This window comes from Oryzias latipes, chromosome 24, assembly GCF_002234675.1.
Source record: "Oryzias latipes chromosome 24, ASM223467v1".
NCBI classification, from domain to species: domain Eukaryota; kingdom Metazoa; phylum Chordata; class Actinopteri; order Beloniformes; family Adrianichthyidae; genus Oryzias; species Oryzias latipes.
The window spans coordinates 1,592,037-1,609,093 of record NC_019882.2 but is presented as its reverse complement, the minus strand read 5'-3'; the positions used below and the strand labels follow the sequence as shown (position 1 = coordinate 1,609,093).

At 41.9% G+C, this 17,057-nt stretch overlaps 1 protein-coding gene across 1 annotated transcript in view; it reads right to left on the bottom strand.

Moving 5' to 3' along the window:
• Nucleotides 1–15,862, bottom strand: part of pex7 (peroxisomal biogenesis factor 7) — a 29,520-nt gene extending 13,658 nt beyond the window's left edge. Inside the window, exons 1-8 of the mRNA XM_004083318.4 lie at nt 15,639–15,862; nt 14,915–15,094; nt 14,573–14,630; nt 14,278–14,506; nt 14,095–14,203; nt 3,677–3,783; nt 2,411–2,524; nt 1,964–2,019 (exon numbers count right to left, since the gene is read on the bottom strand). Coding sequence (XP_004083366.1) covers nt 1,964–2,019; nt 2,411–2,524; nt 3,677–3,783; nt 14,095–14,203; nt 14,278–14,506; nt 14,573–14,630; nt 14,915–15,023 — 782 coding nt within the window. The 5' untranslated portion in view covers nt 15,024–15,094; nt 15,639–15,862. The remainder of the gene's footprint in view (nt 1–1,963; nt 2,020–2,410; nt 2,525–3,676; nt 3,784–14,094; nt 14,204–14,277; nt 14,507–14,572; nt 14,631–14,914; nt 15,095–15,638) is intronic.
• Between the last annotated feature and the right edge of the window lie 1,195 nt (nt 15,863–17,057).

The window sequence follows — 17,057 nt, the reverse complement described above, 5'->3', positions numbered from 1 at the left end:
TTCTGTTGAAGACGTTGGCGGACCTTTTGGTCATTACCACAATGCTCTGCTTTCTGGATCCCGTGTTTTTGCAGCAGCACTGATCTTTACGTAAACGCACACATGCAGCACCTCAGGCAACATGGGAGTCTCCTGCAGTCTGAAGTTAAGACCTCCCACACAGTTTGGACACATGCCTGCAGGGATCCCGATTTTAAAACATTTCAAGAGCAGCAGGGTTGGATCTGGATGTCCAGCATTGTTTGCTCCACCCTAATTAACCTCTAGATGTGCCTTTGAGCAAGGCTTTTGACCCCAATTACACTGGTGGACCAGCTGAGTGCTCATTGGTCGGTGTGTGGTCGTACTGGGTAGCTTTAACTGTGGCGGAGCAAAGGTTTACTTCTCAAAGGGGCTTTGATTGGGCAACTCCATACGAGTAATGATAAAATGAGAGAGTTGGAGGGTTCTTCGACACAAGGAAGGAACATTTAGACGGTTCTGTGTTGGTCTGGATCATCTCCAAGTCCTCCTGCACCTCAGCAGGGATTTGTCCTTTTAGCTTTGCTTTCACACATTTGGAAAAACATTTCAGACAAAAAAAACATGTAACATAAATTAAAAGCTTTTTCATTTTGCCAAAATAAGTGATTTTTTAAAAATGAAATTCATGCTGAGAATCTACATCTTCCTTCCTAGTCTACAGCCTTATGCTGCATTCACACTGAATGCCATAAGTACATCAAATTCGGTGCAGAACGCTTGTCCAAAAACGTGTTCACAGATCCGACGCTCCCGTGGCATGTGGGAGGAGCTAATGTCCAACGTTTTTTAGCTTATAGCTGTAACATCAAAGACACAGATGCCATTACTTATATTCAAGAGCTCTACAAAATGATCGGTGATCCCGTGTCCATGTCTGGATTAATGACATCATTCAGAGACTCTCCCAGTACGGTGAGCTTCACCGCCTCAATAACGGACACTTTTAATGTTTTTGGACCCATTGATCATCAACACGTCACAGGCTAAAGCAGAGTTCCTGATTGGCTGCTGCAACACCAAATTCTTCACCAAAGTTTAGATATTAGATGCCATGTGTCATTGTCTGCATTGTGGCCCCACCCAGCAGTGAAATCACAGTGCTGGACCTCTGACTGCGTCTGCACACTGACACTGAAACAGGAATCCTTTCGGTGTGAGCGTAGCCTCAGTCACACCTGCTCTTACAGGTGGATACGGGACGTCAGCGGGCGAAAAATGGTCAAACAGATAGACAGAAGCACCACCAGCACGGGATCATGAGACTAAGGCTTTAAACCGAAACCATCACAGTGTTGAGATATCTATTTAGAAAAAATAATCTGGATTTTTTTTAACTACCTTTAAAAACTGTTAAATAAATTCCATGTGGTAATATTTCTTAATCCTGTATGAGCTGAAACTGAATCCAACATTATCAGAGCTTTAGATTAAGGAAATTGTAGATTAAATTAAGATACTAAAAATACAAATCTGTGCAAAAGGAGAAATAAATGAGAGTAAAAAACACACATAGATCACCAAAACCTAAAAATAACACCAAATGACTTAATGCGCTTTGAATAACTGAAGCTGATACAACAGCATTCACCGCATAAAGATGAGTTTCATCCCATAATTATCTTTGGAGGCTGGACTAACCTTGACAAAAATCCATATAGAACAAATGTTCAATGAGGATTTCTGTCCTTTTCTTTATTTCTGCATGTAATGATAAAGAAGGAAAGTCCTCAAATCTAATCCCATATGACATTTCAATGGTCCCCCAAACACCCTCATCTTTTAGGTGGGACATAAAGTAACATTTCTATGGGTCATTGACTCAGAATGACTCTCCGATGTAGTTTCCATCTCCTGCGGTTTTACAGCCACGTCAAAACAATATCAGGGGAGCCGTCGCTGATGGGAAAGGAAGGTAATACAGAGGAAGTGCAGACGTTACCTGACCGTGAAGTCGTACGAGCAGGAGGCCAACACCGTCTGACTGAACGGAGAGAACTGCAAGGAAGAGACAGCAAAGTGCATCAGGGCGAGGTGAGAGGAAGAGCTTCCTTCTGCCTCATTCAGACAGTTTCTTTCTGTGAACCCGCAAATCAACGGTGAGTTCCTCCTCCTAAAACTCACTTTGAAGCTCTTAAGAAGTTCCATTGCTATTGGAAAAACCAGGGAATGTTTCACTGCTCTTGTCAGTGCAATGTTTTTTTTAAGTAAAAATGTAACGGCAACTGGACCATTTCGGTCAGTGGTCCCTCTGTGATCACATTTGAAAGTCTCGCGCCGTCCGCATTCACGGCGTTGTTTGTTAAACGCTGCTGCCCCATTTTAAATAACGAAAGCATAACACTAGAACGTGTGTGTCGGGTATGCGAGCTCCAAAAACAGTGCGTACCTTGAGTCTGCGGATGGCGTAGGTGTGTCCCAGCAGGTGATTGACAGGCTGGCGGATGTTCCTCAGGTCCCACACGTTGATGCTGCAGTCCACTGAACCTGTGGCCACAATGTTCTGCAACAGGAGACAGAAACTCAGTTTATGTGCGAAAAAAAAATCTCAGTAAGAGGTTAAATGTGTTCTGGGATCCATGCTACTGTGTCCTGACTTATTCTCCATGTCTGGAATTGTTAGAACAAAGCTGTACAATAGCATCATGCTTGTGCAGACGCACACTGTGTGCACGTCGATGAAGACATACTTGAGCTGAAAACAGGGTTACGTAAAGACCGTCTGTCTTTAAGACGTCTTTATCTAAACTCTGCACGGCGGCTTACGGAGGAACCTGCAGGGAAATCCGTCTCTGAAGATGATGTTCAGCCTTCCTCTCCCTGCTGGGGCAGACAGATGAGGACACCACTACTGCCCAGGAGCCCCCCGGAAATTCAAACAAAAATCTGTGAGCTGTATGGAGTGTTGTGCTCAGCATGAGGGCAGGGGTCTGTGCGTTGGGCTGTGAAATTGCTCCTGTCAAAAGGAAACGCAAGAACCGCCTGTTTTACCAAACACTGCAGCACAGCCAATAACATTCCAACCAGCGTGGGTTTGTGACTGTGTCAGTGTGGGGACCGAGGCCCCTCATCATCACATGACGAGCCGTGGCAGCTCTCTTGTCGGGCTTGTGGGATTCAGTCTGGTTCTGCACATGTAGTTCCTGTTTCGATGAACCAACATGCGGAGGTGCAACGATCCAAGGCTCGACAAAGAAGGATGCAGGAAGTCCGGAAATCGGTCCGACGGGAGTTTAAATGTGCAAACTCGAGACTGGAGACGACCTGATCACAATCCAGGGATGCTGTTGTGTTAAACTCCTAAAATGTCAGCAGGAAGGAGGAGGAAACCAAAGGAGGAAGAGCAGGCGGCCAGACGTTATGGTGCAGAACATCTGCAGCTAGTTGGAGATGAAATGACGAAGCAAAAAGAGGCAGAAAGCTGTGATAAAGCCATTTCTCAGGTGGTCCATGGATGAGGTGTGAAGCCTACTGAGAAGGACATGTGGGAGATGCAGGCAGAATTTTATTGATCTAAATTAGCTTTAATGTCTTCTTCTGGGTTTTTGGATGGCTGGAGTGTTGATTAAGTGAGTTTGTTCAAAAGACCAGGATGACAAACATGATTAAAGACTCAAGAGGAAGTCCACCACAAACACCGAAGCAGGCCGGGTACCTGGTCATATTTGCACCAATCACACGCGAGGATCTCAGCCTGGTGTGCAGGAACAGCCAATCTGCAGACGGCGGCTTTCACGTCCCAAATCCTGAGCGTCCCGTCGCCTGAGAAGACAAACCCAGAGGTTCACCTGCATGTGTGCATCCATGAGCAGGTTTCTGGGAAGATTTACTGAAAAAAAACTGAGAATTAGAGAAACGTTTGTCAAATATATGTCATTAAAAAAAGGAGAAATGTTTAAAAAAAAAAAAACTTTTTTTTATTTTCTAACCAATGTATGAATTAATGTCTGAAATAGGTTTGATTTATTGGTGTTTTGTTATTTGCATTGTCCTAATTTATTTACTCTTAATGGTAGAAAAAAAACAAATAAAATAAATCAAATCAATCAAATTGGTGTTGTGTTAGTGCATTAACAACACAACAAAAAGACTCAAATAAGGACCGTCACGTGTCGCCGTGTTCAATCCCCTTGTTTAATAAAAATAAGAAAACCTGAGCTGTTGGGACTTTTCTAAATGAGATGTTTGGAAGCTACCGAGAGGAAAGACGTGTGCTTCTCAGACCACAGGGCTGAAAAGCACAACTAAGAGGATCTCAGCTGCATAGCTTCTGCACTCGTGGGTTTTGTTTTCTCATTTAAAAGGCACCAAAGTCTGCAGTTCTGTCCTCTCAAGACTGTTGGATCCAGAGGGAAAAAGGTGAGAAACGGAGAAAAAGAGCAAAGCTCTCCAAGCTTGAAGGCAGTTTCAGCTTGATGTAGGGATGAGGAGAACCCGTCCTTTCTGTGTTCTTCACATCCCATTTCCTTTCTTTCACACACTGAGTAAGATGTGGAAACTCTTCCGGCTCTGAGGAGGAGGAGGAACCCTGAACCTGAAGCCTCCTCTGCAGCAGCAGCAGCAGCAGCAGCAGCAGCAGCAGCAGAGAGAGCGTCTTGTCGTGTGAGCCTGCACGTTTTTCTGCAGCGGTTGACTTCTGCTGAAATGCGTCTTGCTCTGTTGCTGCATCAGCAGCTTCTCACAGAGACGAGCTCGCTGCTTCATGTGGTCATCATGCATGACTGCAGGGCAGCGCACACACACGTGCACGCTCACATGCACCAAACCTCACTGCGATGTCGCAGTGGGAGACGGCCTGCAGGGAAAATTGCATGCATAGATGCACACACATGCGCACAAATGCACAGGGACATTATTCTATGTGCTTCTTTGAAAGTCAACAGATAGATTCTGTTCGATTCAGAAACATCCACAAACTTCCTCACTGATTTCTGCTGAATTTCAACTTTATTAGCAAAATGTGAAATTTGGTTTTCACCATTTTCATCAAAAGGTTTGGGATGTTTTGTTTTGTAAATGTAGTTTCATCTATGGCAGAAATTCCTGTTCAAAAAAGCAAATTTACTAATAAAAACCTGAACTCTACTCACTTAAAACTGCAATATTTGAAAAAAACCTGCTCTTTGAAAAAAACCAAAGACCAAAAAAATGATCAATGTTTAGGGCGAGTTAGATAGACCAGTTCATTTTTGTTTTTGTTTGTTTGCTAGGCTTTTGTTATTATTCAATGTCCCTTTTATATCATAATTTTTCACGTTTCCATCATGCAAAGTAGAAAAAAAGAATTTTGTCTTAAACACATTTTTTTATAGTTGTGTTTTTGTATTTTATCTTTCCAATATTTCAATTAAAAGATTAAAAAAATATATATTATAGTTTTCCAAAATAAAACTTCCTTGAGAATCAGATCATAAATGTCACAGTAAAACGTAGGTTGTGGGTTTATTTTCTTCCCGTATCCCAATACCAACTGTCACACAGACCAGTCTAACAGGGCGCCCACTGCACCACAGCTCAATATGCTACTGTTTTTCCCTCCATCCATCCATCCATCCATCCATCCATCCATTCTCAGATCCTGCTGAACTCCTTTCAGAGTCTGGGGTTGCTGGAGCCTATCCCGGCTTATGTTTACCAGAGGGTGGGGTCCACACATCCAGGATTTGAACCTTCTGGATGAGAGTTGAGAGCGCTAACCGTGCAGCCGCCTCCAAATCTTAGAACAGATTTTTAGATTCCAGTTTGTAATCAGCGTCTTACTGGATTCATAATGAACTGGTTTCTGCTTTTTGCAATAAAACTCATGACTTCCTGACCGGAGGCGGAGCAAGTGAACCCAATTCTCTAATTGGCTCATATTGATCTTTCCTGACTAATCAACGGATGCCCACCATTAACAGGACTGCTGCTTTTCCTGCTAATTGAATGTAGAAATGTTTATGGAAGAAAAAAAAAATAAGTAAATCAAGACACCCTGCTTCTTTTTTACTGCCAAAACCCCAAAAAGTACCAAAATGTCCTTAACTCCTAAAAACAGATTCTGCTCCAGGTCCTTGAAGAATTCCAGCTTTTATCCAGCTGAACATCCTGACATGGAGTTCCAGCTGCTGGAGATGAAATCCTCCTTTTCCTGGCACAGTGAGGGGGCTCCCACTCTGTGTTCTGCCATCTGCATTTAAAATCCTCTTTTGGTTGAATGTAATTTCCAGAGTGGGGGCTGGCGGGGATCACAGCCAGCGTGTAGGTGACTGCAGCACAAACAAGGGGCCCACCAGGGGCCTCTCTGGCAGATTTCATGGAGATCAGCCCTTATCATAACAGTGTTTACCTCAAAAACAGGAAAAAGGAGGAGTAAGGAGGTAGCAGAGCAAAGACGTGAAATCCAACACAATTGAGGCAATTAAATGCAAACCGAACCCTTCGTGCTTCTTTCTCCTGAGATTTGTCTCATTGCAGCTTTCAGTTAAGGAAAAAACGGACAAAAAGGGACGAGTGGCAGAAAAATAATGGATGAATGAAAGCTTTTAACCATATATATATATATACATGTATATATATATGAAACAGAAGTATTTATTAAGCTGAACAGAGAAGAAATATTAGATCTAAAAACAGAACTATTGAAACTATTTCCAATCTAACATTAAAGAAAGTTTTTTGCTCCTAACAGAGACACTTTGATGGAATTAAACTAATTGATATTAATAATATTAAGGACTTTTTTTCTGTTTCCCACTTAACAGAAAGAAATTCTCCCACTTTTCCTGTAAAAGCTGTTAGAAATGACTTTAAATCTGTCCAATAAAAACATGCAGCATTAGAATGTGTTCTGTAAATGTATAGATCAGTGGTCTGCAACCTGAAAAGTAACGTATTTTACAGACTATACGCCGCATCAGGCAAAACAAAAAGCTTCCACTCCACCAGGCTCATGACTACAGTACCCATAATGCACCAACAATCTCTCAAGCAGTTCCACTTTCTAATTTACCAAAGTCAAACATTTTAGACCAGAGGGTCAAACTACGACCCACTGGCCTATGAAGGATTGTCTGTTGCATCAGATTTCATTTTCTTTATGAAGTTTTTTAAACATTTGCATTTTCAAACTGCAACATTTTACGCCCTGAAACATTATTTTCCATCCTAAATATTTCAGTGTTTTTAATTTCTAGACTCAAAATTTTAAATGGCCCAGAAATTCGATGTAAAAAAATTGGATGGCGAAGAAGTGGCTTTTAGTGTCTGACTAGAACAACTAGTCGATCTGAGAACACGTCGATGTTGATGTGTTGAAATTAAAAACACTGAAATATTCAAAATAGAAAATAATATTTCGGGACATAAATGTTTGCTGTTTAAAATTCAAAGGTTTAACAAATTTAGAATCTGATGGAACAGGAAAACGTCCATACCGGCCGGATCCGGCTCGCCTCCATGTCTGCGGTGTGTGGCCCTATCGGACCCCCTCTAAAACCCCAGTCAAACAGAAAAGAAGACAATATTCTCTTTCTAGGTTGCAGTTCATCTTTTGTGGTTTTGCTCGTTTTTTTTAGAGCGATTATCATGCTGCTATCATGCTAAGTTGTACAGGGTGTCTTTTATTGTGAAAGGAAGTCATGTAAACATCTGGGGATTTTTTTTAAAACGTCCCAAGATTTTGAAAAAACAAAATCTTTATGTTTTTGCAAAAAAAACAATAGTTCATTTATCATAACAGTAACACTAAGTTAAATACAAATGAGTGCCTTATTTGTCTAAAGGGTGAAGTCAGACTTTGTGGTGTTGAAAAAGCCGAAAAGCCTCTGGCACACTTGATCAGATCGCTTTCTTCTGCCTCCAGTGGTCATTAGAGGAACTGCACCTCCTGCTTTGAGTCAAATCCAGGAATTGTTTCAGCCCTGGAATCTAGAGTTATCTCAACGAGGAATGCCGAATGTTTGAGAACATTTTACATATTGACTTTTTTTATGCAAACATATAACCTGGCACCCCATGGAGAGCTTTAATTGACTAATAAAACTGAATCAACACAACCGTGCGAGTGATTGCAATTTTTCAAACTAGATTACATCAATTTAAGATAACTTACTTTGAAGCAATTAGCTGAAGAAACAACAAAACCGATAAGATTTTCTGAAAAATGGGGTTGAAGAGGAAATGAAGAAGTGAAGAGGATCGTATTTTATCGCTGCCAATTTAGTTAACGGTAATGATGATTAACAAAACGCAGAGATTATTGGGCACTTTAACTGAGGTGTAAATGTGAGGATTTGGTTTGATGAGCTGCAGTCCAGGCAGCACTGCAGGTGATCTACAGAAACTGCAGCTGCAGATGCATCTGCGTTGGTCCATGCGCTCCGAGGCTGGAGGTGGGGATATTGTGTGGTTCCCATACAAGCTGGGAAAAGAAGTGAAGGATGAGAGCAGGAGAGGCGCATGGGAAACCCCGATAAGCTCATCCACATCAGACGCCATCTACGCTTCGCCTTCCCTAAATCTCCGTCTTCCTCTTGAACTTCCGTCTTCTACAGCTTCTCAAACCAAACACTAAATGCCACCAGAGGGGAAGGCTCTACGCTGAGATAAGACAGCGATTTTCCAGTGTGTGGAACGTTAACTAACACGGTTTGACAAACTCGTTGTCATCCAGCAACTGTCCTAAAGACCCAACCATCCGTGCAGCCCGCCGTTCATGCTGCCGCAGTGTTTTCAGGCGCGATTCTCCAACGCCAACACTTTGTAAAACCAGGGACGGTCTCATGCAAGCACATCTGCAGAAATGACAGTACCTCAGTGGATTTGTTCAATTCATTCATCTTCTAAATCCGTTTTGTGCCTTTCTGGGTCACGGGGCTGCTGGAATCTCAGCCAATCCTTGGCAAAGGCAGGTGGCATCGCCATTCTGTCACAGTGCCACAATCTAATCCATGCACACTCGCATTCACACCTAGGGCCAATTTAGGGTAACCACCGAACCTATGAAGCAATATACCACTCAAGAATATTCCACTTCTTTGCTTTAATAAACTCCTGAGTCGCTTTGGCTGTATGTTTTGGGTCGTTGTCCATCTGTATTATGAATCAGTTTGGCTGCATTCACCTGGATCTGCGCAGACAGTTTGTCTCTGAACACCTCAGAGTTCATTGGGCTGCTTCTGTCCTGTGTCACGTCATCAATAAACACTAGTGTCCCAGTGCCACTAGCAGACATGCAGGCCCAGACCATCACACTGCCTCCACCGTGTTTTACTGATGATGGAGTGTGCTTTGGATCAGGAGCTTCTCTACGCCTTCTCCATACTTTTCTCTTGCCATCATTCTGGTAAAGGTTGATTTTGGTTTCATCTGTCCAAAGAATGTTTTTCCAGAACTTTTTTAGATGCTTTTTAGTAAAGTCCAGTCTGGCCTTCCTATTCTTGAGGCTTATGAGTGGCTTGCATCTTGCAGTGTAGCCTCTGGATCTACTTTCATGCAGTCTTCTTTTGATGGTAGACTTGGATATTGATCCGCCTACCTCCTGGAGAGTGTTGTCCACTTGGTTGGCTGTTGTGAACGGGTTCCTCTTCACCATGGAAATGATTCTGCCATCATCCACCACTGTTGTCTTCCGTGGACGTCCAGGTCTTTTTGCGTTGCTGAGTTCATCAGTGCTTTCTTTCTGTCTCAGAATGGAACACACTGTTGATGTTGCCACTCCTAATACTGTAGCAGTTTCTGGCATGTCTTTTTTCCCTGTTTTCTAAGCTTAATGATGGCTCCTTTCACCTGCATGGAGAGCTCCTTTGACCGCTTGTTGTCTGTTCACAGCAGAATCTTCCAAATGCAGCACGAGTCCTCTAATCAACTCCAGGCCTTTTATCTGCTTCACTCATAATGACATAACAAGGGAATTGCCCACACCTGCCCATGCAATAGCATGGAAGTCAATTGTCCAATTACTTACCATGAAATGAAGGGATTGCGTTTAAAAAATGCTTTAGTTTTTCACATTTTTATGTAATCTTGTTGTTCAACCCATGGAATAAAAGCTGAAAGTCTGCACTTCAATGGCATCTGAGTTGATTTATTTAAAATTCACTTTGATAATGTACAGAAACTAAATTAGAAAGAATGTGTCTCTGTCCAAATATTTATGGTCCTGACTGTAGATCAGAAGATGATGGTATTGGGACTTTAAATAGAGTCCAGATGTTTTGGTTTCCTTTTAATCACACAATCCCAGACTTTCTCACCTGAAATGAAACCGCCATGGTGTCACATTTTCACCACTCATTGATCCAGAGAGAGACAGCGGTGCTCCACCACGGAGCCCTCGTCTCCGTCCATCGATCCTCGGCTGTTCTGTCATCACGGCTCTAACCAGGCCTGCAGCGGCGCGGCAGCGTGAGACGAGCATGAGGCGAGGCTTTCACAGCCGTTTCCGTTTGTTCTACCCAACCAAACCGCTCCAAGACGACCCAGAAACATGTGTGTGACGTATGGCAGCCTTGTTGAAATGGCTTCTTTGCTTTAGCGACGTTTTAGGGTCTGTGTTTGAGCTGAGGTTTACCCGGAGCAACACATCCTTTATGTGGGCCTTTTGAGCTTCTGCTAAACTCACTAAACCTGTTGGTGTGTTAGCAGGAGTTCTTGTTTTCCTATCACCGTGTTCTTCACTATAACCTCAAGTCGTTCAATTTCATATGAGGCGACTGATCAATCTGTGTTAACAAACGTCATAAATACAGAAAGTTTTTTTTAAAAATACACTTCAGTTTAAGTTCCGATGCTCTTATTTTGTGAGATTCCACTCCAGGCTGAGAATGGAGGAAAAAGTCACTTTTAACTGTATCGATTTTACATCAACTCTCATTTTTATTTCTTTTACGTTTTAAATATTTACATATTTACTGTAAATTTAATCTAGCCAGGACTCCCTTAAAAAATATGTTGGGACATTTCCTGGGTAAATAAAGGTTAAAAAAATATTAAATCTTCAAGAAACCATGAAAATGATTCCTTAATTAAGGCAAAACCCAAACATTAATTCATTCATTTTCTGTACCGCTTTGTCCCTTTCGGGGTCACGGGGCTGCCGGAGCCTATCCCGGCTATAAGAACAGATGTCTAGTTTTAGCTTTTTTTTTTCCCTAATCCTACCATATTTTCTTAATGTTCTTAATCTCTCTCCGGGTCATTGGGTCATCAGAGCCGATCTATCCCATCCATGTTTTAAATCACTGTATTCACAAAGCTAATCTTTTAAATTTATCCAATTTGTATGTTTATTTTGTAAAATTGCTCATTTTCACACAGAAAATATGGGAAAAATCTTGATTATAAAAGTAAATATGACTTGATTAATAAATGTTGGATTTTGTAATTAAAAATCAATTCATTAATTTGTTTTTTTTCAATTAAATGAATAAAAAATACATTTTTCCTATTCCTATGAATATTTTTTCAGGAACCGTCAGCAGCTTAAACTACCATCAGAAATGGTTTTTCCAGACTTCAGTCAGAACAGTGTTGGGGGGGGGGGGGGGGGGGCTGCAGCTTCAGCTAAATTGAATTGAATCACTTTATTTTGAAACCCGCAGATCCTGAACAGATAGAGCGGCTCTGTTCTCCACTTTGTGTTCTGCTGCAGCTTCCCTCCAGCTAACGGCTGAACTGAAGCACAAACGCAACACAGCCATCAATTACACAACCAGACACCACCTGCAACCGCACAACAACGAGCCAGGTACAATTAACACGCGTGTCTGCGCGCTGCACGTGTGCATGCATGCGTGCATCTGTGGGTTTTTTGCTTTTTTTTGTCACTTATCGCGTTGATTGTTCTTTAGAAATCAGCTGTTTTTACAAACATCTGCACCAGCTGGTCCTCAGACTCCATCGCCTCCTCGTCTTCGATCTTATTGAACAGTCTCAACCTTCCTCACCTCTTCCTCCTCAAACTGCACAATATTAAAGGTAACTGGCACTCATTTAAATACTTTAGTTTCATGGTTTTCATTTTCAAATCCACTGATATTCAATTTAAAAAAACACAGAGAATTTTGTTCATCTTTATGAAACTCTTCAGGTTTTCAAATGTTCAGAAAAGCAGAAGCTGCTCCCACACACGCTGCATATCTAACAGATTTATTCCGTAATCCGTCTTTGCTCTTTTCCAGCAGTCACGCTTCAAAAAGGCTCCACTTTTCATTTCCGCGTGTGGAGAGGGTGGCTGCCTTCAAGTCTCTGGGCGTTTCCATCCGGCAGGACCTGAACCTGGACGCCAACGCCTCTGCCCTGAAGGCCCAGCAGAGAATCCTGGGACTTTTGAAGAACCTGGGCCAGAACCTGCTGCTGTGCTGCCGCCGCTGTTCCGTTGACAGTTTTCCAACATGCGTGCCTGGTTTTCCAGCTGCACAGCGGCGGACAGCGTCACCGCCACAGCCCAGGAGGTTATCGGTCGATAAATTGTATCAACATCGCATTATTGATCACTAATATCGTGAGTTTTCCTCATATCGTGTAAATGGACGTGTAAGTGTGAGTGACGGATTTGTCTATTTGGTTTTTTCTATCTTTATATACAAAAGCACCAGCAGACGACTGCACTCAATGACCATAAAATATTTAATTCAACTCAGTGAATTTGTAGCTTTTCTTTTGTATTTTCTTGAAACTCAAATAAGGAAACAAGTGTCAAAGACGACAGGAAAGCAGCGATTCCTGCAGCCTTCATGCTAACATCTGACTCCTGTTTCTGGACTTTCAGTGACAGATTTTCAGAATAAAGTGGCAGAAAAGGGACTTTTTTGTATTTTACATTCTTTATCTCCTCATCAAGTTTGAATGCTTCACATAAAACCTCCTCAGCTTCCTGTGATGTAAAATGTGTTTCACCAAAGCAGCAAACCTTTAAAAACAGCAACAGCACCACCTTGTGATGAAACATATAGTGTGGATGGTTAATGTTTGGTATTTTGTATGTGCAATATTTGCTAATAAAGTTTATATAAAAAAATAGTGCCTGATTAGTGATGACTGGATGAACAAAATCACAGTTTTTTTATATTAATAAAATATTTGGATGGAAAAAAAAACCTCGTGATGAATTACAACGTTTCCTAAAACTATGGTGGCCCTGAAGTCCAAACCACTTCAAGCAAAAACATTTTAATATATATAAACATATTAATCCCGACAATAATGCACACAATGAAATAAACTAATTAACAAAAACTAAAACATGAAAAAAATTCTGGAAATCAATATAAAGTGTTAAACACGATGAGAAACTGGAAAAGGTAGATACCATGAAACATCACTGATTGGATGACGACGTTTGCAGTGGGCGTGGCCAGAAGCTTAAAGGAAATTCTCCTGTCAGAAGATAGTTTTGCTGTTAAATAACTGAACAAACGTCATCATCCATCAGCGATGTCCCACAATACCTAACCTTTCCGATTTCTTCTCCTTTCATTTTTTTAACATTTTGATTTCTGGAAATTACTTTTGTTTATTTTTCATTTATTGATTTATGTTTACAATTGTGTTTTGTATTTTTGGGGAATTACATTTTGGTTTCTTGGAATTTTGTTTTGGTTTCTAAAATGTTCTTTATTATCTGTTTTGCCTTTTCTAACTGGGCTGTAGGGTGGTAGGGTGGGTGGGTAGGGTGGTGCGGTGGTGCAGCGGTCAGCGCTTTCGCCTCACAGTGAGGAGGCCTCTGGTTCAAATTCCAGCTGGGACGTCGCTGTGTGGATTTTACATGTTCTCCCTGGTTTTCCAGCTTCCTCCCGCAGTCCAAAAATGCGCTTCATAGGTTTATTGATGCACCCCAGCAGTGAGTGTCTATCTGTGTGTGTGTGTGTGTGTGATTGTTTGGTCGTGTAACAGGCATGTGATCTGTCCAGGGTGAGCCCCGCCTTCGCCCAACAGTAGCCCGGTTAGCCTCTAATACAGAGATACAGCGGCTTAAGAAATTGAAGTTAAGTAGCTAACTAATCAGATTCAGCTGCTGCCACAGTCAGGCTACAGGATTTTGTGGAAACGGTTTAATCCGCCACCAAAAAGCCGGACTTTTATTTGACTAACCTGAGGCCGAGGCAATGCATCCTGGGATATGAGGCGACCAGATGGTGCTGTAGACGACTCCTTCGTGACCCCTGAGTGTGGTCAGCGATCTGCTAAGAGAAGGATCCCACTGCAGAAGCAAGAACCCCCAATCAGAGGGCAGAAAGAAACCCAGGAAGCAGAAACAGCGGATTCATCTCTCACCACTTTGACCGTGTGATCCCACGACCCGGAGACGATGAGGTTCTCCCCTCGCGTCTGACTCCAGCTCACACTGTACACTTCCTGCGTGTGTTCTTTGGCCACTTTCAGCGGTGCGTGCTGATTGGCTGTGTCCCACAGCTGCAAGCTGCCGTCTCCGCCTCCCGCCACCAGCAGGTGCTCGTTGGCCTCGCTCCACGCGACGTCAAACAGGCCGTCTCCCCACTCCCAGCTGACAAACACAGACCCGGATCAATGTCTGCGCCACAGACGCCCAATTTAGGAACCAGAACTGTACCTCCTGACTGAAACCAGTCCTCTGGGAGTCTCGTCGAGGACCAGCAGCGTGCCACAACCTGCAGAGAGGAATCACAGAGAAGCAAGAGCTTAAAAAAAAACAGAAAAACACAAAGAACTGACATGAAAGCAGACAGCCTGTGAGGTTCTACGATATGTTTACTTCCTGGAGATCTCAAACCTGCCAGGTTTGAGAGCCAGAAATAGATCTGACTGCATTTAGACAACCATTTATTGACCAACAGCAGTCACTACAAATCAATTAAAAGTGTGAAATCGAATCTATTCTGTTTGTGTTTGCTGGACAGTCTGACATCCTTTGACCCCAGTCTGTGACCCCGACCTGTGATCCCGTAGTACTGGGAAGCGGCGCAGGCCACCCTGTTGGGGAGGAACGGCGACGCCTCCACGGCGTAGCCATGGCGGCCCGGACTGCGGAACACCTTGATCATGGCGTGCGGCGCTGCTCGCCCCGCAGATGCATGAAGGATTCAAAGAGCCGCAGGAGTCGTTCTCCCAAAAGCTGAGGGCAAAAATCAACACAAATGCAGCATTTAAATGTCATCAGTTCATGTTCTCCTTATGAAAATACATTCACAATAAATCTCTCAAAAATAACATCATCCATTATATAATACACATATCTGCATTTTCCTTATTTATATGGTAGAAAAAATACATTTAAGATAAATTATTAAAGGAAAAAAAATAATTCCCATCAAAATATCCTGAGGAAATCAAATCAAATGATATTTATACCACGAACAGAAAAATTAACTCATTCCTTCCTTTATAATCACATTCTTGTCACTCAAGTTAATTCCCATTTTCCTTGTTATAAACGCAGATTCCAAAAGTCCAGAAGTGTTTTTACATATTTCGCTTTTGATTTAGACCTAAAAAATAATGTTTTTGTAATTTATTGTAGAATATATTCAAACTTGCAAAAACAACCCGAATTTTCACTCACAAAAATGTATTTGGGAGGTAATAAAACATTAGATATTATCACTGTCACAGTTTACCCTAAATACATGAAACTCATCGTTAAATAAATCGATATTTACCAAGAATTTACAAACGCTCAGGTTTACGGTACCGTCCTGTCACGTCGGTCACAGATAAAATGTGTTTTCTGTTACAACAAGGCTTTAAATTAACCCACAAAGGTATAAAACGGCAGTAATGGACACATTTCTGTGAGAACGAGTCTCGTTTGACTCAGTTCACTTGCTGAAGATCCACACGGAACCGCCGCACTGCTTCCGTGTTTAGATCAGCTGACCAAATGACCCGGATGCTCCTCCCCTCAGGATCACTTCCCACCACTAGAGGGCGGTGGTTGTCCAGATTTAAGCTTCTGAATCTGTTTTTTTTTCTTTATTCAGAACACAGGTGACAATAACAAAGAACATTGAACTATACATCAATTGTTCAAAGTAAACAGGGGGATATAAACTCAAAAATAAAATACAAAATAAATCATAATGCTGAGCAAAATGACATGTTTTCATTGCTTTTTTTGTTTGGGGAAAATGGAATGTGGGTAAAATCTAATTTGGGCTGATAGATCAAGCGAGCTTTATTACTAAAACTAGCTTTGTGAATGCAATACTTGCTTAACAAAATCAGGAGAATTATTAAATAAAATTGAGCCAAAAGTGTATAATCATAATTAATGAAACTAAGTAAGATGTTTTTTCCACGTTTAAGTAAAATGTGGATCAATTTTAGTTTTTATCCGATTTGTTAATCGGTTCTGATCCAATAAAAAAACACATTTAAAAGTTTGTGTGTCCTTTTCTCTTTTGCTTCGGTCTCTTCACTGGAGCTCGTCAAATATCAGCTTTGACCAAAACAAATGCATGTCAAGTCTGAAAATGAGGTAAAACTGCTTCAATAAAACATTTTTCAGTCTAAAAAACAAGAAAAAAGACCATCACAAAAAAAGAGTGACACTCCTCTTCCTCATCTAATGAAGAGAAACTTTCCTTGGAGATTGATCCTCATTGTCTTCATCATCTCAAGTATCCTCATAGTCATTTGTTAACTACAGACATCATCTTCCTCCTCATCTTCCTCAGTCAATCAAACTGTTGCCTCTTTGGGTCTTTTCTTCTTCAAGTATTGCTTAAGTCACCGCTTGAAAAGAGAAACTCCTCTTCCTCTTCATCAGCATGTTTTTGTTTTCAGTTTGCGATGTTCCACCAAACAGGATATTCATCATTTAGGCTCCAAGTGGGTAAAAATAACTGAAGCCGTCAGTCACAGATGGTTTCAAGGGACACAAACCAAACAAACACGCCAAACACGCCTGCTGCAGTCAAACATGCCAAACTGGCACACGGCTGCTGCTGCTGCTGCTGCTGTTTCTGCTGCTGCTGCTGCTGTTGCTGCTGCTGCTGTTGCTGTTGCTGCTGCTGTTTCTGCTGCTGCTGCTGCTGCTGCTGCACTCAAAAAAAGGAAATTACCAGCCAATTAAGTTA